Below are 27683 nucleotides of genomic sequence, written 5' to 3' on the forward strand. Positions count from 1 at the left end.
CAACATACAAAAGTTAGAATGGGCATAGCCTAAATACCCCTAAAGAGTGAGAGAGAGATCAAAGGTAGAGCTATACAGAGAAGGTAGGGTTTAACAAATGACTAACAGTGCTGAATGACTACATTAATACTTCTTTTAGTCTCTGGTACCTTAGAGCAGCTAGAAGTAAAAACCTAAAATTGTGGTATTATAACCCATACCAAACTCTGAAATCTGTTCTACAACTAACTTTTGCGATGTTCTTTGAAATGCATTGCTTTTTTGTATATGTTATTTTTCACCAAAAAAAAAAAAAGAGAGAAGGAAGAGTATAACAAAGAAGATAAGATTTAACAAATAAGTATGACTGCTGAATCATTACATTGATATTTCTTTTGGTCTCCAGTGTCTTGGAGCAGCTAGAAGATAAAACGAAAAATTGTGTAACTATAACCCATACCAAACCTTTTTTTTTTACATGGGCAGGCACTGGGAATCGAACCCAGGTCCTCTGGCATGGCAGGCGAGCATTCTTGCTTGCTGAGCCACCGCGGCCCACCCCCATACCAAACTTTAAAATCTGTTCTATAATTACTTGTTAAAATGTACTTGGAGGGCTGGACACGGTAGTTCAATAGGGAGAGTTCTCCCCTATCATGCTAGAGACCTGGGTTCGTTTCCCAGTGCCTACCCATGCTAAAGAAAAAAAAATACTTGGTAATCTATTGCTTTTTTTGTAGATATATTTCACAATTACAAAAAAAAGTTAGATGAAAAAAAAATCTGTTGAGAATTACTTACCAAAGAATAGCCAAGAATACAATTATCTTATCCATGAAATTTTTACAAAAGAATAGAAAAAAAATTTCAAAGCTCAAAAGCAGTGATCTGGTTTGCCCTAGCAAATATTGCCTTACTCTTCCAAGCAAGCAAGTAAAAAAAAAAAGCAAACAGTAAGAATGTACCAATAATCTATCTGAGGATCTGAAAGATGCCAAAAATAGAACCAGAAAGAAAAGTGCCAAATACTGAGCTGACCTCTACTTGAAATACTCCAAACTCTGACTAAGGTACAGAGAGCCTATTAATCAAGGATTCAATATGAGGTTCTAGCACAAAACTCCCCAATAAAGGAATTATATAAAAGCAATGACTACAGCTATCAGCAGAATAATATGACATTACTATAGCCAGTCTCTAAGAACAGTCTACCAGGAATCCAATAGGTTAAGAAGTGATGTCATCAACTGTTATCAGAACATGTATAGTAAAAATGACACAAGCATGAATTTCTATGAAGTCATAACCATAATTAATATTTACTGAAAACTCACTATAGGTCAGACAAAATCTTGAGTGCTTTAAATGCATCATTTTAGTCAATCCTCACAAGGGTCCAGTGAAAAATGTATTCTTATTTCCATTTAATAAGTGATAAAACGTAGGCATGAAAGTTAAATATTTTGCCAAAGGTCACACAGGTAGTAAACAGTACAGTCAGGATTTGAGCTCAAATAACTTTACTCTAGCACCTACACTCTTCACCACTAAGCTATTACTTTTTTACATTTCACATATTTCTAACAGAGAATCCTTGCAAAACCTCCAAGAAGAGTTGTATATAAAATAAGACTAATCATCACTGTTCAAGGGATTGAAAGCAGTAACAATAAAGACTATAAAGTTCTCTGAGTTCTGAAAAACAGAAGACTCCACATATACTACACCATGAAACCAGTAAAGTGCAGCTATCACCTTCTTTCATAATACACAAAGAAAGTTAGGGAAATGAGACCACATGAAAAAAGAACATTTAAATATTTATCTATTTAACAAATATGTACTGCAGGTCTACAATGTCCCATGTCCTATACTAGATGCAGGGTATTCAAAATGAACCAAAGGGGCATAATTGAATTTTTCAGAATTGAAAACAAAGCTCATTACTGTTAACAGCTTCTCACCTTAGTTCCAAATTTAGCCACCTGCTATTGCCAAGGCTCTCTTCTGTGTTTACCTTTGGTTATAATCCTGGTGATTTTTAGAGGGAGAAGCAGTAGATGAACGGAGGGCAGAGAAATATTTTTAGCCCACAATGGTGTTTCCATACCATAAACTGCACTGTTTATGTGCAGAGGAGCTCTGAGGCATGCTAGTCCTCTATAATCAAAAGTTTTAGTTCAGTACCATATTCCAGCTGGCAACTTAGTATATGTCTAACTTTCAAGAGCATGAACTTTAAAAGACAAATGCAAGGTAATATTTAAGTGGCATCAGTATGTAGGAAATGTGAGGGCTCAAGATGAAGAAAATAGTTTTTCCTTTTAAATCTAAAAATATGTTCAAATAATTTGTATTAACTGTGATAAATAATAGAGTCAAGTTAAAATTAACCATACCATTGCCTGACTGGTAAATTAAAAGTAATTTCTTGCCAGTGTCTCTGAGCTTCATAGTCACCAAACATAGGGGGTTTTCCAGCACCTGAGAAGAAAGATAAAAAGAGCAAGACAATAACATACTTTAATATATCAGTTATTTTTATTTCCTTATGGAATTTTTCTAAATTATAGAGGCACTGTAGATTAGGAAAATGAAATAGGAGTTACTGAAAACTTCAAAATCAAAGAGGAGAGGTTTAAAACCTAGTTTTAAACTGCTACTTAGTCACTGTGCAACCACGGCAAATTACTGAAGACTCAGTATATTAAAAACAGAATCACTGCTACCTGCAGAGAGTACTATTGGAATAAATAAGATAATGGATATAAACTATCCAGCACACTGTCTGTCACACAGAAAACATTCAATAAAGAGAAGCTATTATTAATATTAATTAATTAATAATGCTGATATGTTATCTAAGTTTATTTTTACTTCATGAGACTGTCAACTATACTGTCCAATAAGTATCACAAAAGCAATAATAATAACTAGCATCTATAATTTAAAAGGGGCTTTTACAAATTAAATGTAAATAACATAAGATCAAGAACAGAACAAAAACAGACTGTTTTACAAAAACATTAATTAGGTCAGGATTTGCTGTTAAGTGAGTTATAAAATAACTTTTGATCTAAAAGCTTTTTGATTTCAAGATTGCAAATAATGAATAGTGGACCTTTAATAGGTAACACTTGATCGTTTCTACTATGTGCCAGGCACAACAACCCTATGAAGTAGGTAATATTATCCCCAGTTTACAGCTGGAAAAACAGAAACACTGTATCAACTAAGTAATGAACAGTAAAGTCTGTTTTGAATTTAGGCAGACTGGCTCCATAATCCATGTTCTTAGTGCCAACTCTGTAATACCTCACAACTTGGTTAGGTAGACTATTGGCCTTAAATCACTTAAGACTACATAAATATAAATCCATGTAGTAAATGGTAAACACCCACTATTTAACCAGCAGCTGACTACAAAATTGAGAGAAAGCCCAACTATGTACAGTGAAGTCACAGGTTTTAAAATCAACAAATAAGGTGAAAATCACATATAGCCAAATATACGTATCAATTCATTGAGAAGTTGTGCCAAATTGAAGAATGACATGTTATCTCTCATTTAATTCCAGCCCAGATTTTCTCCAGCTTCAGAGGAGACCATTACTTCTTTTTTTTTCTTGGCATGTACAGGCTCTGGGAATTGAACCCGGGTCCCATCCGCATGTCAGGCAAGAATTCTACCACTGAGCTATCCTTGTACCACCGAGACCATTTCTTCTTTAAGTGAACACATTAAGTACATTTTTTGCAGTTAATGCCTATATTATACCAATATTCTTTAAATGCTAGAATCACTACCCAAAGATATACTCTCACTGTGAGCTAATCATAGGACACATTAAGTGACAGGTACAAGGAATTATCCACAATACATACACTTATATTTACAAAATATACAAACTGCTTATCTGTCTCTCAGAAAGCAATGTCTTGCTCATTTTTGTATTCTCTAGGATGTAATGGCATCTGACAGAGTTTCAAAGGCATTAGTAGATTCACAATGAATGCTGATACAACACAGATGTCAATATAATCAGTATATGTACAAGCAAGAATTTGAAGTAGAAAAGATTTAAGTTTGAGTCCCAGATTTTCCCGTTACTACACATGCAACATTAAGCTAGTTGTGATGGCACACTAGTTAACTATGCCAAGGCTGCTTCAATATGATGCCCATATATATTGGTTCTTGCCCCAAAACATCTTTAAGTTACTACCTGTCACTTTAAAATACCAAGCCTCTGGTAATGCTGCTTGCTCCCTGCTAATTTATAAGAATCTTCTCAAATCCCAAATCCTCCATGAAACCTTCCCTAATAAATTGAAAATATACTGAGAATTACTGATTTGTCAGAATATTAATGGCATTAGTATAATGTATTTTGTCATATGTCAATTTTTCTAATTGCTATCAAACAAGAATTTTAGTTTCTATGAGCAGAACATTTGTTTTGCTTTTATATGTGCGCTTTTGATCCACTGGGATAATAAAGTCAGAAAGGAACTTAAGCAATTTCCTATACTTGAAAAATTCAGCTAACTAGATTTTCTGAAATTGCTCTAGACTTGTGAAAGAACGTGAAAGAATTATTACCATTCTCTAACAAATAGAAGAATGGATAATGACTTTTTTGAGGGTTGGGAAACAAGTTTCTATCCAGTCTGACCTATTTCAATAAATTCAGCTGGCAATGGCTATGAAATTAGTACTTAAGTTTTTAAAACTGCTAAAGTGCCCTTAAAGCAATCCAGAAGGACAACCCAACTGTACCTATGGGAGCTTCACTTGGGAAGCGCAAAAAGGATTCCTTCCACAATGATTAATTCTACAAATTCATTTATGTGAGATTCAAAATTACATAAAGAAAATACACTATTATATATTTACAGAGCTTCAATTTTTGAATCATTCTTAGGAAAGTGATCTTAAGCACCACTTAAATGTTCATTTTATTATTTTCATTGCTGAACTATTCAGAATCACTTTACAATTTAAAGAACAAGTAATTTATTTGTTAATAATACATACTGCTTTTAAGAGAAGAGAATTAGCCAAAATTTTCCATAATAAAATCCCTCTTTTATATACAAGAAACATTACAAATAGTAATGGCTAAATTGAGAGAAACCAATTAATAAAACAGAACACAGTCATGCTTTAACAATGATTGATTTGTCTATGACGTCCTTCCCTCAGACAACCAATACAACTTTGGGAAAAATAGATTATTAATATATATAACCTCCCTTGTTTCAAACATTGCTATCTTCTCTGAAGACACTGTTAACAGTTTGGATCAAGTATAGAGGAATTTTAAATCTCTACAAGAAATGATAAACAATCAGTAGCTAAAATCAGAGTTTACTCTTCTTCATGGTTTGTTTAAAATTACCTATTACAAGCTATGGACTACAGTTAACAGTAATACCTTAATATCCTTTCATCAACAGGAACAGATGTACTACACCAATAGTAGAGGTCAGTAATAGGGGAGGGTAAGGGATATGAGGTGTTCTGGGTTTTCTTTTTTTGTGTTTATCTGATATTTTTCCTTTTGGAGCAATGAAAATTGTCTAAAATTGAGTATGATGATGCTTGCACAACTAGGTAATGATATTGTGAGACAATGATTGTATACATTGAATGGAACATATAGTATGTGACTATATCTTAATAAAATCTGCAGATTCAAAAACTAATAATAATAATTCCAAGAAAATAAATCTGACAAAATTAGACATATATAGAACTGCAAACTAAATACTCAGGAGGACTAGGAATAATACAATGTTGAATCCAAAAGGGAGATCCAGACATGTACCGAAAACAAAGTTAACATAAATTATGTATTTTATATAACAACCTCTCATTGGGCTCTCCTTCAGCCCTCCTTCCCCCTTTGCAACCATTAAAGTATTTCTTTCCATTCATTCCCTAACAAATTCTCTAAGACTTGTGATGTCCACTTGAGGACTCTCATTTAGTCCTGAATTTATTAGTGTAGCATTTAGGAGGCTCACAATTGACACCCTAATTGCCAGATTCCTTGATCCCTTATCTATTTTTAGTTTTCATCCTACATGACATATCTAAGGCTTGACACAATTGGCCACTGACCAATTCTTATTTCTTAAAATTTTCTGGTTTCTTGGCTTCCAGGATAACAACCTCTTCAGGCTCTAACCCTACTTCATGGCTTCTTCTCAGCCTGCTTTAATGCTTCTCATTCCTCCTCCTCTATGGAGGTATCAATGGTTAATTCTGTATTCTTCCTACTATACATGCTCCCAAACCTGCAACTTCTGCCCTCCAACCCTTAGCTTCAGCCATCATTTATATGAACCTTTTGTAAACGTCAAAATAACCTTAGAGCTTTTAAAAATACATATGGAACTTCCATTTCCAGCAACACAGCAGACTAGAGGGTCAGAGAAACACCTCTCAGTATTGCACACATAAAAAACCCAGATATTAAAATATATGTGTAAACATACATATATTATGTATATATAAATTTTACAGATGTATAAAAATTTAATGTATGGCTGAACTAGCAACAAAAAAGAATTCCTTACAGACCAGAAACAAGGAAAAAGTCTAGATCCAAAGTAGGCAGTGCCCTGTGCACATCCAATGATCCCTGGTGGCCTAGAACCTGGGTACTATGGATAAGGAGGCAAAGCCTGGAGCTTTAACAGTTCAAGATCAGAAATTCAAAGTCAGAGAGCCCCTTGCTAGGATTAAATAAAAAGCAATGCCTTTGGGGAGACACTAAGAGTAGTACTTATCTCTGCCTTGTTAATACAGGGGGAAAAAATGCTCCCTTGAAAATTCCTAGCCATAAGCCTGCATTCACCTAGTTGGAGCTTGGATTCACACCAAATAAACCTTAAGATGAGAATTCAGTCTGACATTTTTGATAGTGCCCCAGGTGCCTGGAGAAAGCAACACAAATCTTCAGTGCAGAAATCCATAGCAAACTCAGGCCTCAAAGAATTTCCACAGATAACCCAAATAATATGCGAGCACAATTTTTTTTAAAAAATCACTAAATTCTTGAGGAAGAAAAATACCACGAACTAGAAAACAATAAACTATGAAATCAAACTGTAAATACTGGAATTTTCAGATAGGGAATACAAAATAAGTATGGTTAATTTGTTTAAAGACATAAAAGAAGACACTGCAAGCATGCTGAGAACAAGAGATTATCAAAAATGATTAAGAATATCTGAAAAGGAACCAGATAGAATAGAAATAAAAAATATAATAGCTGAAACTTTAAAATCAAAGGACAGTTAAAAATCAGATTAAACACAGATGAAAAGTAATGAACAGGAGGGCAGATCTGATGACTACAAATAAAACAGTATGAAGACATCATGAGTTGGTAGATGTGAAAGACTTTAGGACACAGAAGATAAAATGAAAAGATCAAACATACATTCAATAAAAAATTCAGTTTTGGAAGCTAAAAGTTCAAAATCAAGGTATCAATTGGCTACACTTTCTCTGATGTCTGTGGCATTCTGGTGCTGGCTTATTAGCCATCCTCCAACACAGGGCAATCTGTCTCCTTTCTCTTCCTCACTCCTACATATCTGAATTTCTTTTGCTTATTAAGGACTTTAGACCTTTGAATTAAGGTCCACCTGATTTAGTATGGCCTCATCTTAATAGGATTTTCAAAGATCCTATTTACAAATGAGTTCACACCTACATTAGGTTAGGACTTGAACCTGTCTTTGTGGGCACACTTCTTCATTATAGATTATCATATTGCATTGTAGACCACTTTTCTACTAAATGTAGGCTCCTTGAATATTGGGTAGTAACCGAGCAACAGTATCTGGAACATAAAAAGTGCTAAATACATACTTAAGAAGTTATATTTAATTCCCTCCCCACAGTATCCTGACCCACAGTCTGTCAACTTCCCATCCCTCTCTACCATTTCCAATCTTTCTCCACTAGACTCTTCCTTTCAAACTACTAATATGCCTTCTCTGCCTTAAGCAAAAAATGCCTCCTTTGAGTATGTTTTCCCCTTGAGATACTATCTCATTTCTCTCTCTGCACTGAGTAATACATAATTGTTTCTCAATTTCTCGTCTTCCCAGTTAAAATACATTTTTGTGTTTTCTCATATCACAAAGTCCATACTTCTATTTAGCTCTTTATAAACGTTCTTTTACAGATTTAGATGTTTAAATGCATTTTCTCAATCACACCAATAAAGCCTAAGATGCCCTGTTCCAGTCAGAAAACAGTAAAAATGACAAAAAAACAAATCAAAGGAATATTTATCCATCATTTAAACAGTAAAAATTACTACCTGAATAAGAATTAAGAGAAACTGTCCACCGTATCATTAGTCCTACTAACACCACTACGGTTGTCAAGTACCATTTCTCCATAGTCCTTCAAATGTAGGTAGGAAAAAAGCAGGACCAGCGCAAGCAGATTTTAAATGACACCTTGTTTCCAGTCAAAACTGATTTTTATGTCTATGAAGAAGTAGCCTGGAAAAAAAAAGATATAAAGATTTAGTTGAGCCCAGTACATGAAGAGTGAACCCATTAAACCAAGTGGAAAAACAGAGAAATTGTGTGTTTGGAGTGGGGGGTGGGGGTGGAGCTCAGGGGAGGAGGAATGGAGTATGAAAGGGAGGGAGAGGTTTTCAGTTCTTTATTCCCTACTCTTCTAGTTGAAAAATGTACCTCAAAATGTTGCTCTCCCTGTTAGATGGTACTCAATATGTCTAAAGATGTAGTAAATATTTGACCTCACAAGGGAATATTTCTGAGATAAGGAGAACAATCGACATATAAAAAGTAGAATAGTCGATTTTATATGGAACACTCGACATATATAAAAAGTAGAATAGTCGATTTTATATGGAACATGTACACCTATACGTAGGCAGAATTGTAATACAATACTCTATTTTCTGCCAAGACATTATGTCTAAAATTTTTTATACAAATGCTAATCCCTGGGTTTAAAAATACAGATAATATTTTATCTAGGAAATATAAATCACTAATATGTCCAAGCTAAATCAATTATCCAGTTCCAGATAATCATGTTTAAGCATTTTCCCTGGAATCTTAAATAAAAAGTAGACCACAAATAACACTTAATATTCATATTGAGTTTATAATAAATATAACACTTATAACTGATATCATGCTGATCAAGTTTGCTAACTGCACAATAGTGACAGATGAAAGAATCAGAATCCAAAAAGATCTGGAAAGCAACAGTGTATGGACCAAATTTAACTCCAGAAATCATATCAAGTAAGTTCGAAGTTTTGTAATTAAATATAAAAAAAGCCAAACCAACAAAAATCAACTGCACAAGTACTGAATGGTAATACCTGATAATTAGAAGTTCTGTATGGACCCAGGTGTCACAGGTGTTTCAATTAAATATGAGAGCTGTCCAAAAATGAAATGAGCTTTCTAGGAAAGACATGAGCTCCTCCTGAAGAGGTCTGAACAGCTGAACAACTACTTGACAGGAATACTTTTAGAGCATTAGAACAGAAAACTAATTTCTAAAGTGTCTTCTAAACCTTATTTTGGAAGACAATTATTGTCTAAATTAATACAAATTCACACAATACAAGTATGGATTTGGTTTCCCTCATGTTAATACGCTTACTCCTTATTTCCAATGATTGTCCAATATTGTCACTTTTATAGCACCTCTCTGATGAGTAAATGGATAAACCTTCCCTTCTTCCACAAGTGGCTCATGCTAGAAGCTGAAGGACATCGGGTCATGTCTCTTCCTTACATCAACTGAACTTAGAATAAAATTCAAATGTCCCATCCTAAGACCCTCCATGATTTGACCCTTGCCTGTTATAAACTCCTCCCATTTCCTACAAGGCCTTCTCTCTGTTCCCAAACCTGTCAAGTTAATCACACCTCCGTACATTTCCACTTGTGTTCTTTCTGCTGGGAATGCTCTTAACCCAGTTCTTCCCCCTTCACCAGTTGATTTTTTGTCATTCATGCCATATCTCAAGTCACTCCCCTCAAAGAGGTCACCCTTGACCACCTACCTAAACTGCCCTTTCCTGGCTACACCATTACCCTGTTCAATTTTCTTTCTAATACTTATCACTATCAGAAATTACATTTTCACCCAACATAGAACAATCTCACATACCTAACGTAGAGGTAATAAAGCTAGACACTAAAGAATATATAACATATGATTCATCATTTACGGGTGGCAAAACCAATCCAAGGTGTTAGAAATCAGGAAGGACGTCACCTCTGGGGTGGGAAAAGGGGATGCAATTGGAAGGGGTCTCCAGGGAGGTCTTCTGAGATGCTGTGAATGTTGTTTCTTGACTTAAGTGGAGTTAAAAGCTTACTTCCTGATAAATAAACAAGTTACAGTATTTTATTTGTATACAGTGTTCTTCTATATACGTTAAGCTTCAATAAGAAGTTAACTGCGTTTATCTGTCGACCAGAATATAAAGTCCCTGAGAGCAAGGATCCTCCTGTCCTATTGTTGTTTCCCGCACTTGGACCAATGCTTGGCATAAAGCAGATAGCTGTGAAGTATTTGCTGAATGGAGAGCCTCGTTTGTGTGTGCATGTATGTGTGCGTGTGTGTGTGTATGTGTGTGTAAGAGAGAGAGAAAGAAACAGAGGGGGAGGAGAGGGTCAGGCCCCTAACTTTACTGTGTTCTGTATGATTAAAAATATTACGTGAGAAGCTTTTAACGGATCTCTTCTCTTCAAACAGCTAAAAAAAAGGATTTTTCTTCCATCTGTAAATCACGGTAACTTTCTAACCTATAAACATACCACGAAACTGCCACGCAAGCGGTCAGGGAGCTTTTAGCCCTACTTGCCTCGAGGGAACATCTCGACAAAAAGAAAAGTCCCGCTTCCGCTTCCCGAGGCCCAACACGCCCCTCCGAGAAGGGGTGGTGCTCTCCCCGACAGCCACCACAGCCCCCTAGGCGCGGCTACCCCAGGTGAGCCCCGGTGTCAAAGGGGGCCCCTCCTGGGGGCTTCCCTCCTTCTCCCCAGAAGGCCAGCTCCTCAGGGCCGCGGTACTAGGGCGCCTGGACCGCTCAGTCCCACCCCCATCCCCGTCCCCTCCGCAGACCCACCTGCGACGCGCAGGCTGAACCCGGGAGGCCTCGCGTGCCGTCCCGGTGAGCCAAGAGGAGCCGAGCTGTCAGCTCCGCTGCGAGACCAGCAGCCCCGAGGCGTCGCGACCCCCTGACTCTCCCCCACAGTGGTCTGGGGCTCCAGAACCTGGGGACCTCGGCCTCTTACCCAGCCGCGGGCAGGATGTAGGGATTCGCGCCTACTGCGGTCGCAAAACGGCGCCTGCGCGCTCGTCCCCGCAGCGGCACGCCCCTCGGCCTTCCGCGGGAGCGAGCCCGCAGAGCGCGGAGGGCGGGGCAAGGGGCGGGGCGGGGCCGAGGAGGCGGCTTACTTAGGAGGCGGAGCGAAGGCAGCTGGAACCCGAGAGGCCCACGGCCCCGGGTTAGGCTAGGGGCAGGTGGAAAGCCCCTTGCTCTTTTTTCCTGGGAGCCCGTCCAAGGCGTGAGCGGCTGCTTAGGCCACAGATTCCTGTTAGGGGCGGGCCCTGGCTCGCTTCTCAGCGTGGAGAACCCTTGGCTGGTCCTCGCCACCATCGGGCAGTGAGCCGCTAGACCCGTGCCTTTACAGAGCAGAAAGCCAACCTACTTCACTTGCTTCGTTATTGGCCTGCGGAGAAGGCCTGATTAAGGCTGGAAGATTATTTCATGCAAAAAAAAAAAGAAATTATTGGCGCCGAACCATATTCGAGAGCCTGTGGGAGGTGCAGGACTGTCTTGCCCTCCAATAACCACAACAACCTCCTCACCAAGCAGTTTGAATCACCGATTCCCAAATTTACGGAATATGACCACATTCCCCACCGATGATCAGAGTTGCTCTGAAACCTGCCGTTCATCATAAGCAAACCCCTCTAATTTCTAATCCATAATACCAGCAAATATTTGGCGATGGCCATGATTTTATGTTAAGGGAGTCTAAACAACTTCTCTCCGGGTCTTGGATTCTTCGCCCATGAAATGAGCCAATAGGGTTATGTGAACTTCCAGGTCTAAAATTTTATTTTATTGTGTTTAAAAGACTGTCAGCGCTGGAAATATGGAAAGGTATGGGCAAATCCCAACCCTCCAGCAATTTAATTCTCACGTGACCATTCACTGAAAGGATGGAATGAAGGGAGAACATACAAACTGTCAGATTATTAAGCGCTGTGGAAGTTAAGAGAAGGAGGTTCATTGTACTAAAAACTAATCAGAAAAGCTTTCCCTAGTGGTGTGAACTAAGTTTTGAAGGAACCCTTGGGCTTGAAGAGGCCGATAGGATGCTAGTAGGGATCCAAACAGAGGAACGGACCAAGCCAAAACTATGATAACTGAAAAGTGCACAACATTTTCCTCCAGTTTGGATGGTGGGTGATGAGGATGGAATAATTGTGGAGAGACTTGAATGCTAGAATACGATATATGGAATTTATTCCCTGACAGTGAGGAGCCATTAAATAACTTAGCCAGGAGTGACGTGTACAGTACAGTGTGCAAGGATGTTTAAAGTGATGATAATGGATATGATGAGTTGGAGGGAGAAGTAGATATCCCAGTAGACCATACATCATCAAACAAGGGCCTGGGTTGCAATTGCGATAAAGGAACTGGAAACGAAGGCTCTTTCCAAGAGGAAGACTGTATAGGTTTCAGGAACAGGCTAGAAATGGAAAGAGCAAAAGAAAGGAAAGGGAAGAATCAAGGATGATTTGCAAGATTTCAAGTCTGAATTACTAAGAGAACTCATAGATCTTGGGAATCCTGGAGGAAAAGCTGGCTTGGGGGAGAGATGGTGAGTTGTCCTGAATTTGAGGTGACATCAGGACAACAATGTAGAAATACTCGAGTGCCAGTTATGAATCTAATAACAGGAAAGGAATTTTATTTGTTCACTATTCTATGGATCAAAAATTCAGCCAGGGCTCAGCTGGGTGGTTCTTCCATTCCACTGGCATTGCCCACAGCCGCTTATGGGGATACATGCAGCTGGGAGCACAGCTGAGGCTGGAATGTCCACTCTAGCTTCAGTCTTCTTTCCACAAGGCCTCTCTCTCTAGTTCACCTCTGTAAGTGAACTTCCATGATAGCTTGCTTTCCAAAGGGAGCATTTCAAGTGGCAAAGGTAAAAAGTCAGCTCTCTTAGGCCAAAGCTGTGTAAGTTAAACAGCTTTGTGTTTTATTGGTCAAGTCACAGAGCCAACCCACATTCAAGGGGAAGGGAAATAGATTCCACCTCTCAAAGAGGAATTAGTGGCCATCATTTATTTCTCCCAAAATGTCATTATAATGTTTAAACATACAGAAAAATTGAAAGAATTTGTATAGTGAGCAGCCATATATCTACCACCTAGGTTCTTCAATTCCTAATATTTTTGCTATATTTGCTTTACCAGATATCTTTTAACTATTCATCTACCCATCTATCAACCATCTTAATTTCTGATGCATTTCAAAGTAAGTTGCAGACACCAGTACACTTGGGCATGTGTATGTGTGCTATGTGTATTCATATTTATAGGTTATATTTAAATACTGTGAAATATACAAACCTGTTGAACATGCTTTTGCATTTTGTTTTTTTTCCCTTCTACTTAACATTTGAAGAGTTTTCCATTTCCTTCCTAGGTGATGTCTATGTTTCTGTTAACGTTTTATTCTGAAATAATTTCAAATGTATAGGACAGTTGTAAAAATAATAAAAACAGAGAAAACCAACATACCTCCCCCACCAGATACTCAGATCCACCATTTGAACATTTACCACATTACCATGTCATTCTCTTTACCTATCTATCTGTCTCACTGTGCATCTATTTATATATCTATTTTCTAAACATCAGAGAGTAGGTTGTATAGATCATGCTCCTCAAATGCTTAATCCTCCCAAGTACATTTCCTAAAAACATGGATATTCAGTTATGTAATCTCCTTGTTCTAGTTTGCTAACTGCCAGAATGCAACACACCAGAGACGGATTGGCTTTTAATAAAAGGGGATTTATTTTGTTAGTTCTTCAGAGGAAAGGAAGCTAACTTTCCACTAAGGCTCTTTCTTACGTGGAAGGTACAGGATGGTCTCTGCTGGTCTTCTCTCCAGGCCCCTGGGTTTCAACAACTTTCCCCGGAGTGACTTCTTTCTGCATCTCCAAAGGCCTGGGCTGAGTTGCGAGTGCTGAGATGAGGAATGCCGTGCTGCTTAGGCTGTGCTACTTTGCGCTCTCTCATTTAAGCACCAGCCAATTAAGTCAAACGTCACTCATTGCAGCAGACACGCCTCCTAGCCCACTGCAGATGTAATTAGCAACAGATGAGGTTCACCTACCATTGGCTCATGTCCACAGCAACAGAACTAGGTGCCTCTACCTGGCCAAGTTGACAACTGAATCTAACTACCACACTCCTCAAGTACAATTATCAAATTCATGAGATTTCATATGGATATAAAGCTTGCACTCTTTATTTCAGCAGGTATTTTTCATATGTCCCCAAATGTCCTTTTTATCCTCCATTATTACATACAGTTCAGGATCATGTATTGCATTTAAGTGCCATTGTCTCTTTAGTCACTCTTTTGATTTTTTTAATTGCAGAAACATATAACACATAAACTCTCCAATCTCAACAACTCTCAAGTGTACCATTCAATGGTGTCAATTTCATTCATGATATTGCACTACTATCACCACCATCCATTACCAGAACTTTCCCATCACCCTAAATAGAAACCTACTCTCATTAAAGTCAACACTCTCTTTCTTCCTTCCCCCTTCCCCTAGGAGGCTGTACTCTACTTTCTGTCTCCAATAATTTGCATATTCTAGTTATTTCATATAAGTGGAGTCATACAACATCTGACCCTTTGTGTCTGACTTATTTCATTCAATATGATGTTGTCAAGGTTCATCCGTGTTGTAGCATGAATCAGAACCTCACTTCTCTTTAAGGATGAGTCATATTCCATTGTATGTATATACCACATTTTGTTTGTCCATTCTTCTGTTAATGAACATTTGGATTACTTGCGCCTTTTGGCTACTGTGAGTAAAGCTGCTATCAGCATCATTGTACAGATTTCTTTCCAAATCAGGGCTCTCAATTCTTTTGGGTATAAGCCTAGAAGGGGAATTACCAGATCATATACTAGTTCTATGTTTAACTGTTTAATCTGCCAAACTGTTTTCCACAGTGATTGCCCCATTATACATTCTCATCAATAACATACCAAGGTTCTTATTTCTCCATATCCTGGGCAGCACTTGTTATTTTCCATGTTTTTAATAGCCATTCTAGTGAGTAAAAAGGAATATCTCTTTGAAGTGTTTAGTTGCATTTCCCTAATGGCCAATGGTTTCATGTGTTATTGGCCATTTGTAGATCTTCTTTGGAAAAAATATCTATTCATGTCTTTAGCTCATTTTTTCTTTGGGTTATTTGTCTTTTTGTTGTTGAGCTGTGGGAGTTCTTTATATATTCTGGATAATAAACCCTTATTGGATATATGATTTCTAAATATTTTCTCCAGTTCTGTTTATTGTCTTTTTACTTTCTTGATGATGTCATTTGATGCACAAAAATTTTTTATTTTGATGATGTCCAGTTAGTCTACTCTATCTTTTGTTGCTCATGCAGTCAATGTAAAGTCTAAGAACTATTGGCTGATACAAGGTCCTGAAGATATTTCCCTGTGTTGTCTTCTAAGAGTTCTATAGTTTTAGCACTTATATTTATGTTATTGATATATTTTAAGTTAGTTTCTGTATATAGTGGGAGTGGGAGTCCATTTTCATTCTATTACTTGTAGATAACCAGTTTTCCCAGCACCATTTGTGGAAGAGACTATTCTTTCTCCATTGAATGGACTTGGCTTCCTTGTAAAAAAAAAAATTGATTGGCCATAGATGTGTGGGTTTATTTCTGTGTTCTCAATGCTATCTCATTGCTCTATATGTCTGCCCTTGTGCCAATACCACACTGTTTTGATTGCTATAGCTTTGTAATGAGTTTTGACATCAGGAAGTGTGAATCCTCCAATTTTGTCCTTTTTCAAGATCATTTTGCTATGTGGGTTCCCTTGTCCTTCTATATGAATTTAATAATTAGCTTTTCCATTTCTGCAAGAAGGTTGCTGGGATTTGTATTGAGACTTTGGATTTTGATTGCCCTTTATCATGTTGAAGTTACCTCCTATTCCTATTTTTCTGTGTGTTTCAGTAAAGTGTGCTGGATTTTGTCAGATGCCTCTTCTGCATCAATTGAGATGGTTGTGTATTTTTCCTTTCATTCTATTAGTGTGGCATACTACACTGATTTCTTATGTTGAACCATTCTTGCATTCCTGGGATAAATCCCAGTGGATCATGGCTTACAGTTGCTTTAGTTTTCCAGTATGCTGAGGATTTTACATCTATGTTCATCAGGGGTATTGGTCGGTAATACTCTATCTTTGGTAATAGGTCGATATTGACCTCATAGAATAAATTAGGGTGTTTGCTTTGTGGCCATCTTTAATCTACCACATAAAAGTTAAGATGTAACTAAAAATGGGAAAGACCCCAAATAGTAATTGTCTTGACAATTTTACTTGTCAACAACCAAGAAATCAGAGTTCAAATTCCCTTAATCTTTTCTCTTTTTACCATTTATTTTACAAAAGCAGCAAGCTCAGGTTGCCTTTTCATGTATATGGTACAAAATACGTATACCTCATTAAAGTTACAACTCCAGAATCTCTCAGCAAAGCAAACTTCCTTATAAAAGTCATATTTTTTAGTAGTTTCTAGTCCTCTTCCTAAGCCACTTCTTCTCACTAAGAAAACAAGCCCTTTTCTATATGAATCCCAAGATTTCCCTGATTTCCAGCTGAGAGTCATTCACATGAGTACAACTCTTCTTTCATATAGAATTGTTTTTCCTGTTTGTACATCTTCCCTTAAATGACCCTTATAAGGTGTTTTCCATTCTATGAAGTTTGTGACTCTTTTGAAATCTCCACGTGTCATCACACCCCTTGCCTTGTCCAGAGAATAAGTCCACCTAAGTAGCCTGGAGTTAGAGTTAACCTTCACATTTCCAAGTTTCAAATAACCATTAGCAAAATATTTCTCCTATATACTAACAGTCTCCCATACTCAGCATCTCACTTAACCTCACAATAACTGCTGGAGAATGGTAGGGCAGGTATTAATATCCCCACACTTAAGAGCAACATGTCCCAATGTGTATTCTACAGAACTCTTAATCAGTAGGGTAATAGCTATTGTGTTTTTTTTTTTAAGTGGGAGATATATACACACACACAGCTGGTGGCTTAACCACACAGAGAGTAATTGCTCCAAGTGATTTTAAAATACAGTAATCTGACTGTACATCCCTAGGGTAATATTTCCTAAGAAAAACAGATCTGTTAAAAAATAATAACAAAATAATTGCTGTCATTAATTAAGTTTTGGTATCAGAGCTGGTAGTATTATTCTGAGACTACTGTATGTGGAAGGTGGGATAAAGAAAATAAAGATTTATGTGATATTCAAATATATCATCTCTATTGATCTGAGAATCAGGATTCTTGGTATAGGGAAAAAGAAGAGCTAAAGATGTTTCAGTTTGCTAAAGCTGCGGAAATGTAATATACCAGAAATGGGTTGGCTTTTAACAATGGGGATTTATTAAAATATACAATTTACACTTCTTAGGCCATGAAAATATCTTAACTCAAGGCATCAACAGAATGATACCTGGACTCTGAAGACAGGCTGCAGGCATCGGGGATACCTCTGTCACATGGGAAGGTACATGGCTGGTATCTTCTGGTCCCTCTATCCTGGGTTTCGTTGCTTTCAGTTTCTGCCTTCAGTGGCTCCCTTTCTCAGTTTTTCTGGTGATATTCTCTGTGAGCTTTTCTTAATTTCATCTCTTAGCATCTATATGTTATTTCATCCTCTTATAAGGACCCCGCTAAGGAGATTAAGACCCACCTTGAATGAGATATGATATGAATTCATATCTCAATTAAAATAACCTAATCAAAAGGTCCCACCTATGACAGGTCTGCACTCATAGGAATGGATTAAAAGAACCTGACCTTCGCACAGGCTATGGTGGCTCAGCAAGCAGAGTTCTCAACTGCCATGCTGGAGACCTGGGTTTGATTCCCGGTACCTGCCCATGCAAAAATAAATAAATTTAGAACATCTTATTATACCAAGCAGCAAGAAAAAAAAAAGGAAGAAAAGAAAAAACATCATCAATGGAGGAAGAAAATTAACTCATTTTTATGAAACTGATAAATAAAGATAAAAATCATGCAGTTATTCTGCCTTTCCTATATAAATTATTCCACTGGGTAGCTAACAGTTGATAAAGGAATGTTTCTTATTACAGAGTTCTGGTAACTTGAGTTATGTACACCGGGAAAAATAATGTTCTCAATCTGAATCTGCATTCTTTTGGGTGTGAACCCAGTGTAGATAGGTCCTCTTGAAGATGGTATTTTAGTTCAAGTAATTTTGTTAGATTTAGTTTAGATTAATGAGCGTGGGTCTTAATCTAGATTACTGGAGCCTTTAGGAGGAGATAGCCACAGTGCGCAGCTGGAAGTCAGCAGGAACCCAGGAGAGAAAGGAGTGGACATTACCATGAGATGGGAGGCTGAAACTCAAGCCAAGGAATCCCAAGGATCACTAGCAGCCAGCACCAGAATGCTAGACTCCAAGAGGAAGTGAGCCTTGCCGAAATCTTGATTTTGGACTTCTACCTTCTGAACTGGTGAACCAATAAATTTCCACTGTTTAAGCCAAAACCAGTTTGTGGCATTTGTGATAACAGTTTAGGCAAAATAAGACAAAAGGATAACAAGAATGATAGAAATAGAACATCAGCATTTTGTAACTCTATAGAATGAATGAGTCTAAGCATTGAGCAACAATAGCTTCTAAATACCACAAACTTATGTGCTGTCCGATGGAAGTGGTCTTGCTATCACCAATGAAGTAGTCTGTCCCCCTAAAACATTTTAACTCAATCTGATTAAACATCTAAGAGATCCAACTACCAAAATACAGGAAATACAGAAGACAGAGGAATAAGTTAACCCACACCATGGGGATTCAATCACCAACTTCTAGACTGTTAGAGTGATACTAACAATTCATTTTCATCAATAAATAATTTCCAAGGGAAAAAAAGACATATCAAGCACTCATAAGGTGTGGCCCTTACTTGAATCTTGATTCAAACAAACAAATTGTAAAAATAAAAAATTAAGACATATGATAATTAAGAGACAAGTGGAAATTTGAACACTGATTGGGTACATAATGATATTAAAGAATAATAATAGGTTTTTCAGCCATGATAATGGAATTGTGTTCATACCTTTAAAGGACCTCCTACTTTTTAAGATATGTATTGGATAATACAATACCTGGGACTTTTTCCAAAGAACAATAGAGAGGAAAGTGAAAACAGTGTAGTTGAAAAATATTGGCCATGAGTTGATAATTTTTTAAGGTAGGCAATAAGAACACGGGGTTCATTATACTTTCCTACCTTTCTATATGTTTGAAATTAAAAAGTTTTAAAACTCTAAAGCAATTAAGATGTTAAAAAGAACACATAGGTCTTGTTTATGTAATTTAAGAGAAATGTACACTTACTAGTGCAAAGGTTTCTCTGGTTTCAATAAATCAGCAAACATGAAACATTTTGTTAGGCGTTTCAAAGACAAGAGACACACAGGTCTTGCACATTGCCACGGAAGCAAAAGTCTAGGGATGGCTACTGTGGCCCCATGCAAGGGATTTCCTTAAAGATCTCCCTTAAATTATGGTGACTTCTTCCCACTGGCAAAATAAACAACTGCGAATCTTCTCTCGAGCAGGAAGACCAAAAATTGAGGTTTGAAAAGTGAAGACTCTTCCCACCTACACTGAGAACTCCAGGGACAGCTCTAGTTACATAAAGTTCCAGAATGCATTTCTCTTGTTACTTTAATTAAAAATTCATATCCTTTAAAACTTCTGGCCCAAATTTTTAGTCACTTCTGGCAGTTCACTTAAATAATTTTCACTTTGTCTTTATTTATTCCTTATTCCCTTCGGTAGCAACAAAAGTCGAAGCATGGATAATCAGGAGGCTAGAAATTGGGAATTGTTAAGTGAAAGGTCATTTTTTCTCCTTCTTATTCATACTCCTTCATTTTCATTCTCTGTCTCCATCTCTCTCTGTCTCTCTTTCTCCCCTACCTCCTGACTTCTTCATTTCCTCCACTACACACACACACACACACACACACACACACACATTTAAAACTGTCATCCTTGTTTCAAATCACCGAACAGCTTGAAAGGTGAGAAGACTCTCTCTTGGGACTAACCTTATATTTGGATGAGAACGAAGTGGAATCACATGTAATTGTTGTCTACTGTAAATAGAGGGATTTCAACTTCTTTATTATGTAAATGAATTAAATTAAGTTTATTTATAATTATTTATGGAGATACTCATTTATTCAACAAATATTTATTAATAAACAGCCTGACCTGAAGGTGCTTTCAGGCCAGTAGCATATACAGCCCCCGGAAAATATGATCACTGTTATTTTCACTGTCAATTTCAAGTGCCCTTTGGAATTATTCTTATACAAATACACATTTTCAACTATATACATGTACATAATCATATGTGTAAAAATAATATTGTTGACATGGACAATAAAATAAATAGCAAATGTTCCTACCAAACTGTTCCAAGAGTGTTGTTGTAATTGCATCCAGAAACAATTCTAGGAACATATATTCATAGTTTTATATCTTTATATCGAAAAAGATATAAATAAAACAGAAGAAATATAAATCTAAAAAGACTCACAGATATAATTTGGTGTAGAAGTCTAACTTCTATGAAATCACTAGACTTTAATACCCTGTTTTAAAAAATTATTTAAAATATAACATGGTGCTTATATCTTTAGTTAAAAGATTTCTTTAATGTGGCAATATAATATATTCATTGGTTCATGGACCCCAAACCTCCAAGGAGTGTCACAAATCTACATCTCTCTCAGCCCAGGATTTTGAATTTAAATTTAAATGCGTGATCTGTAATGTAACCTACTTCAACATATTCTGAAGAATTAAAAACATCTATAATTTCCAATAATGAGTACCATTGTTGGGTCAGTGTTTAAGTAGATTTGTAAAGCCAATGTGATAACACAAATGCAGCTTTTATTACTTTATCTTCTGTGTCTTTCACAACTGAGTGGATTGTCACACTCTATTATGTGGCACACAGATCCAATGGCTTAGAGCTATCATGGTACTTGTCTAAAACGGTCTTTGAAAATGAAAATTTGGGCTAAATATAAAGGAGGCAACCTGCCAGTAAGAACTATTCAAACCAAAAAGTCTTCCTAAGGGAAATAGTAAGAGCTCCATTTAAAAGTCGTATAAATCAAGATGGTAGGAGGTTCCAACTTATAAAATTTGCAGTAAATACATCAAGATTTAAGTCAGATTTTTAGATAAATTTTCATTTAATAAATTCCATACCAGAGAAACAGGGTAAGTCACAAGAGAAAGCCTTTACTTCCTGCTTGCTTTTTTTTTTTAAAGATTGCCAGCCTAAAAGGGAACTGGGAAGAGACGGTGTGGTTTTTATTACCATTTTGCTTTTTAATGAGTTTGGCGTTCAGTTTTAATGAAAATGGATAAGGCAGATAACATCAATAGCAGCCCTCTTCTTTTAGAATTAAAATCTAAAGGAGATACCACATATGCCCAATAATAGTTGCGCCTACATATCACCTGAATGATTCTCATAAAATGAAGAAAATTGAGCTGCTTTGATGATGTGAAAGAAAATAATACATCCTGGATATGCAAGGAAGACAGGTTTAGAAAACTCTATCTATAAAAAGTTATTTTCTATAATTGATGGAGTTAGTTTTCTGGAATAAGAACTGAAATGAACAGAACTAAACTGTTATTGAATCCACAGTCATCAGTTAAGCAGGAGAAAGAACCTCTAGGTGCCCTTTCTCTTCTATGACCTCTTCCAGGATCCAGCACCCAAATCTGCAACTTAAGAAGGTGTATGGTGGGGGAGAAATAAAAACTCCAGAGAATGCATGCTCCCACAGTCCTATCAAAATTTAAATTATATATATACTTTTTTTTTTTTTTTTCAAAACCCCTACCTAAACCTGTTGTGCGGTATTGTTGTGCTTCCTTTTCAAATCCTGGAGCACTTGTTCATTATAATTGTTCTTTGAAAACAGGCAACTCACTGCATTACCCTAGGTATACATTTGCACTAATTGGGAAGGTGGGGCCAGAGAATAGTAAGTCTCATTCAAATAAATGAGCAGGTCTGGAGAAGAAAAGTGCAAACAATCATTCTCCAAAATAAACCCCACTGAAACGTAATCATGATTCATCAGATACCCCTGCATTTTCCTCTCCAAAGAATTCTACAGAACATTGTGGTTTAAATGAAATGCTCAAAAGCTAGTAAGTAGGGCAGGCCACAGTAGCTCAGCAGGCAAGAATGCTTGTCTGCCATGCCTGAGGACCTGTGTTCGATTCCTGGTGCCTGCTCATGTCAAAAAAAAAAAAAGCTAGTAACTAATTACATGAAACTCTAATTTGATCCCTTGGTTTGTTTTCTGCTGGGTGTACATTGCTTCACTCAAATGAATTTTCCCTAGAAGCATCAGGGAAGGGAAAAACCTTCCTCTAGAGACTACGCTTCTAGTTTTTGCTTCTTACCTTTTGTAAAATGCTATACTATTCTTTTAGCCATTTCATGCTATTACATTCTCGGTTCTTTTCTCTGGTCATTTACTTGGTGTTACTCATTTGATGTAAACCCCTAAGTAGAGGTTTTAATGAGTCCTGTGATCTAAGACATCCAGATCAGATATGGGAAAGCCTTGTGTTCTTAATAAAGTTCGGTGCTTTCTCAGCACGCTTATCTTACGTTGAATTAATAAAGTTTTGGTAGTTGTTTAAATAGATTAAATGTCACACTTTAAATAGAAAGAGAAGGCTCTACCTAACTGACCTATTTTTCATCTGTGATTTAGAAAAGGCGAGATTAGCATGGATATTGCATTTCAAGGACCTCACCACTATTAAATAGACTGTTAAGTGCATTTTATGGCTGAAGAGTCTGTTCCCAGTTCAGTCTAGAAGACGTGCTAAGTTCATCTCTACCTGCTACATTGAACATTCACTGACTAAAATACTTTCTGTGGATGTAATACCTATGCTCTGTATCTTTTAAGTACATAACTCTAAATATTTTAGGACTAGTAAAACGTAACTCAATAAAAGTCCCAAGAATAAGTATTGTCCCTCAAGAAAAATATATTGTTCATATTTATCCAGTGATATACATCCTTTACTCCCTTATTACCTGCATATCATAAGATCACCAAATGTTGAAAAATAACATAGGCATTCATAAAATGAGGCTGTAAGTCTTATTTAAGCTAAGAAAGCAACAGTGGTTTATTAAAACTCCATCCACACATCAACTCAACTGATTTCAGGATGGCAAGGCTCTCAGAAGAGTGGCATATGGGCTTTTGTTCATACTGAACAGAAAAGGTATCTTACCATTCATTCTCATTGAAATTTGGGCTAATTTCAGCATTTCATTTTTTAAAATGAAATTTCTGCCTAGCCATTTACCATTCTGTTCAGGTGGTTTTTGAACACTAAGGAAAATGTCATCGAATGAACCTGAGATAGATCTTTAATTTAAAAATTAAAGATACTTATGAAAATTAAGAAATTTTTCCCGTAACTCCCTCTCTTTCATCAGAATATGTAACAAAGTTTGTGTTAGCAAACCCAAAAAGACCTAAGTCCTGTTAAAGGAGAATTCTGTTAGAATAGCAACTTGCCTGCTTTTGCTCACTCGGCATGCCAGAAATTTTGACTTCAGTTGTTTGGTAGACCATCAAATCCAGATACCCGGTACATAATAATAATTAAAGGGTTCTTCAGTTCAGGATTTACAAATCAAAAACATCCCCTTGGGGAGGTAAAGGGACTATCTATTCTTAGGGTTTCTGATAGCCCAGCCCTGCAGCCTAAGCTTTTAAGTTTTTTAAGTTCCCAAACTTTAGCTTTCTATAAGGAAATCCTACTGACTGCTTAAACACAGAAAAGACCTCTTTGGATTCTTTTCCCTTTCTGCCACAAATTGTTGTATAGCCTGTCCCTCTGCCTGGTTGGCATTGCTATAATCTTTCGTCCATACTCTCATTCTACTTTGTTAACCCCTCCCTTAGAACATCTAATTTATTTCTCTTTGCGCTGTAGTTAAATACGTATTTTCCTACAACTGGATTTTAAGCTTCTTAAGAAGCCTTCGGAAGAGAAGGCTGCTAAGCGGAAGGAAAAACACAAAAACCAATAGCTTCACCCCGGACTAAGGGAAAACGTGATGTAGCAAAAGGAAATTCATCACTGCTGAAGAAAGCAAGAAAAAGAAGGAAAGAAGGAAGACAAAGATGCTGATAATGAATAAGGTGATTCTAGCACAGATTTTTATTGTCTATAAAGCATTTAACACCCCCATATACAACTCAGTCCTTCTAAAGAAGAAAATTGAAATGTAAGGCTGTGTACTATTTGTTTTTCAACTGTACGGTGTCCTTTTAAAAAATAATTAACACGCTACTATCTGCAGCTAGCCCTGTCCTGGTGGTCTTTACAACAGCCACCCCTTGCCTAATACAGCATGAGGGTTGTATATTGGCCTGGAAATTTAAAGCAGGTTCTTGCTGGTGGGCAGCACAAGTTCGTTATGTAGGGAGATGGTACTTTTCATCTTCAGGTGTCTCTGATGCAGCCAAAATAATTGTCATTCTGTATCTCCCTCTGTAATTGAAAAAATAAAAAAGTTGCAGCTGTTTTGCTGACATTCTGAAAGCTTGAATGCTTTTATTGTTGTTTTAAAAAAGGAGGTGGCATCTATGTCCCCACGCCTTGAGTCTGGGCTGGCCTTTGACATTCTTTGCCTATCAGAACTGTGGCTGCACGGTTGCTGTGAGCCCTGGAGTCCAGGCTTCATCAGGCCTGGCCACTTCCGCTCTTGCTCTTTTTGAACACTGGCATCAAATACAGGAGCTTGGGCTCACCTGTGGGGCAGATGGCTCTGCTGAAACCAGCCGACATAGCTCGACAACTAAGTGAGACCACCTCAGACCATCTCCAGATGACTGCAACCACACAACTGCTAGACCATTGTAAAAACTGCCCACCTGAGTCCAGCCCTAATCGCTGATGTATAAAAATACATTGGTGGGCCACAGTGGCTCAGCCGGTGGAGTGCTCACCTGTCATGCCACAGATCCAGGTTCATTTCCTGGTGCCTGCCCATGAAAAAAATAAAAATAAGAAATATATGTTGGCAAGAATTCTCACCTTATTTCCTAAAAAAGTTATGTAGATAGCTTGATTGAACACCATAAGTACTTGGAATCTTGCGTAGGACATGTGATTTTGTTGGTTTGTCCAGAGTGATGCCCCGATGAATCCCAGAGTGATTCGATCAGTGAGTGGAAAAGTATTTGCAAAGTCCCCTTTGGGGAATGATGAGAACAGGGAGAAATTCAACTTCCCCAAGTTGAATTCTTGATATTCTCACAAGCAGTGTGGACAACCAAAACTATAGGCTGAGCCCCCAGTCTTGGGGTTTGTTCATATGAAACTTAACCCCACAAAGGCTAGGTCAAGTCTACTTAGAATTTAGTCCTAAGAGTCACCCCCAAGAGAACCTCTTTTGTTGCTCAGATGTGGCCTCTCTCTCCAGCCAACACAATAAGCAAACTCACCACCCCTCCCCCTGTCTACGTGGGACATGACTCCCAGGGGTGTGGACCTTCCTGGCAACGTGGGACAGAAATACTAGAATGAGCTGAGACTCAGCATCAAGGGATTGAGAAAACCTTCTTGACCAAAAGGGGGAAGAGAGAAATGAGACAAAATAAAGTGTCAATGGCTGAGAGATTCCAAACAGAGTCGAGCAGTTACCCTGGAGGTTATTCTTACCCATTAAGTAGATGTCACCTTGTTATTCCAGATGTAGTGGAGAGGCTGGAGGGAACTGCCTGAGAATGTAGAGCTGTGTTCCAGTAGCCATGTGTCTTGATGATGATTGAATAATGATATAGCTTTCACAATGTGACTGTGTGATTGTGAAAACCTTGTGTCTGATGCTCCTTTTATCTACCTTGTCAACAGACGAGTAGAACATATGGAATAAAAATAAATAATAGGGGGAACAAATGTTGAAATAAATTTAGTTTGACATGCTAGTGATAAATGAAAGCGAGGGATAAGGGGTATGGTATGTATAATCTTTTTTTTCTGTTATCATTTTATTTCTTTTTCTGTTTTCTTTTTCTGAATTGATGCAAAGGTTCTAAGAAATGATGAATATGCAACTATGTGATGATATTGAGAATTACTGATTATATATGTAGAACAGAATGATATGTTAATGTTTTTGTTTGTTGTTAATTTTTTAAATAAATAAATAAAATTTTTTTAAAAAGTAAAAAGGAATATAAATATAATGCATAAGAATAAAAAAAAGAATTCTCACCTGCTGAGCTAGAGACCCGAATTCAATTCCCGGAGCCTGCCCATGCCAAATATATATATATGGAATTAAATCATGTTCCCCAGAGAAGATATGTTCAGGTCCCTGGCCCTGAGGGTGTGAACCCATTTGTAACTAGGACCTTCGAGAATATTCTTAGTTAAGGTGTGCCCGATCTGAACAAGAGTGGCCTTCGTCCAGGCTGACTGAAGCCCTCATGAGCAAGGAAACTGGACATGGAAGAAGAACCACTGGGAGCAGCAAGAAGCTGGAAGTCAATGGAACCCAAAAGAGAAAGAAGACCCCGCCATGTGCATTGCCATGTGACAGGAAAACCAAGGAACTCCAGAGATTGCCAGCTAGTTAGAAGGTACCAACCCTGAGAGAAAGTGAGCCTTCCAGTCTCTGCAACCGTGAGCCAATAAACCCCTATTGTTCCACCAGTCCATGGTATGGTATTTATTTTAGCAGCTAGAAAACTCAAAGAAATTGTCACCATATATAATAGTTGTTTAAGCCATTAGGTTTTGAAGTGGTTTGTTGTATAGCAATAGATAACTGACACAATGCATCTGGTGAAAAAAACAAAACCAAAGCAAAAACCTCAGAATAAACAAAAATATGTCTTCCTTCCATCCACAAATCTCAGTTCCCATCCCCAGAGTTAATAACTCCCACAGGTGGGAGCATGTCTACACACTAGTTCTGCATTTTCTTGAGTCACTTAATACAATACAGAGCTTATTCCACATCAGTCATATAAATGGCCTCTGAGTTGTCCATTGCATGGATACAGCATCATTTCTTTAACCAGCCTCCTTCAGATGAGCATTTGGACTGTTTGTGCTTTTTTTTATTTGCACACATTGACGCAAGGATCACCTTTGCACATACACATCCATGCACATATGTGAGTGTATGTGTGGGAGGTGGGGATGAGAATCAAGGATGG

General features: G+C 37.5%; 1 protein-coding gene across 6 annotated transcripts in view; it reads right to left on the minus strand.

Annotated features, from left to right (window-relative positions):
- The window catches only part of ALG6 (ALG6 alpha-1,3-glucosyltransferase), a 60884-nt gene extending 49509 nt beyond the window's left edge, over window positions 1–11375 (minus strand). Inside the window, exons 1-4 of one of the 6 annotated variants that reach the window (XM_077120741.1) lie at window positions 11136–11364; window positions 10233–10385; window positions 8325–8511; window positions 2379–2463 (exon numbers count right to left, since the gene is read on the minus strand). In XM_077120741.1, coding sequence (XP_076976856.1) covers window positions 2379–2463; window positions 8325–8406 — 167 coding nt within the window. In that variant the 5' untranslated portion in view covers window positions 8407–8511; window positions 10233–10385; window positions 11136–11364. Of the gene's footprint in view, window positions 1–2378; window positions 2464–8324; window positions 8512–10232; window positions 10386–11135 lie in introns of all 6 variants that reach the window. The other 5 variants (XM_077120744.1, XM_077120743.1, XM_077120746.1 and 2 more) reach the window with 5 other exon arrangements.
- Between the last annotated feature and the right edge of the window lie 16308 nt (window positions 11376–27683).

The sequence above is a fragment of the Tamandua tetradactyla genome, chromosome 11, assembly GCF_023851605.1.
Source record: "Tamandua tetradactyla isolate mTamTet1 chromosome 11, mTamTet1.pri, whole genome shotgun sequence".
In the NCBI taxonomy this organism is placed as follows: Eukaryota; Metazoa; Chordata; class Mammalia; order Pilosa; family Myrmecophagidae; genus Tamandua; species Tamandua tetradactyla.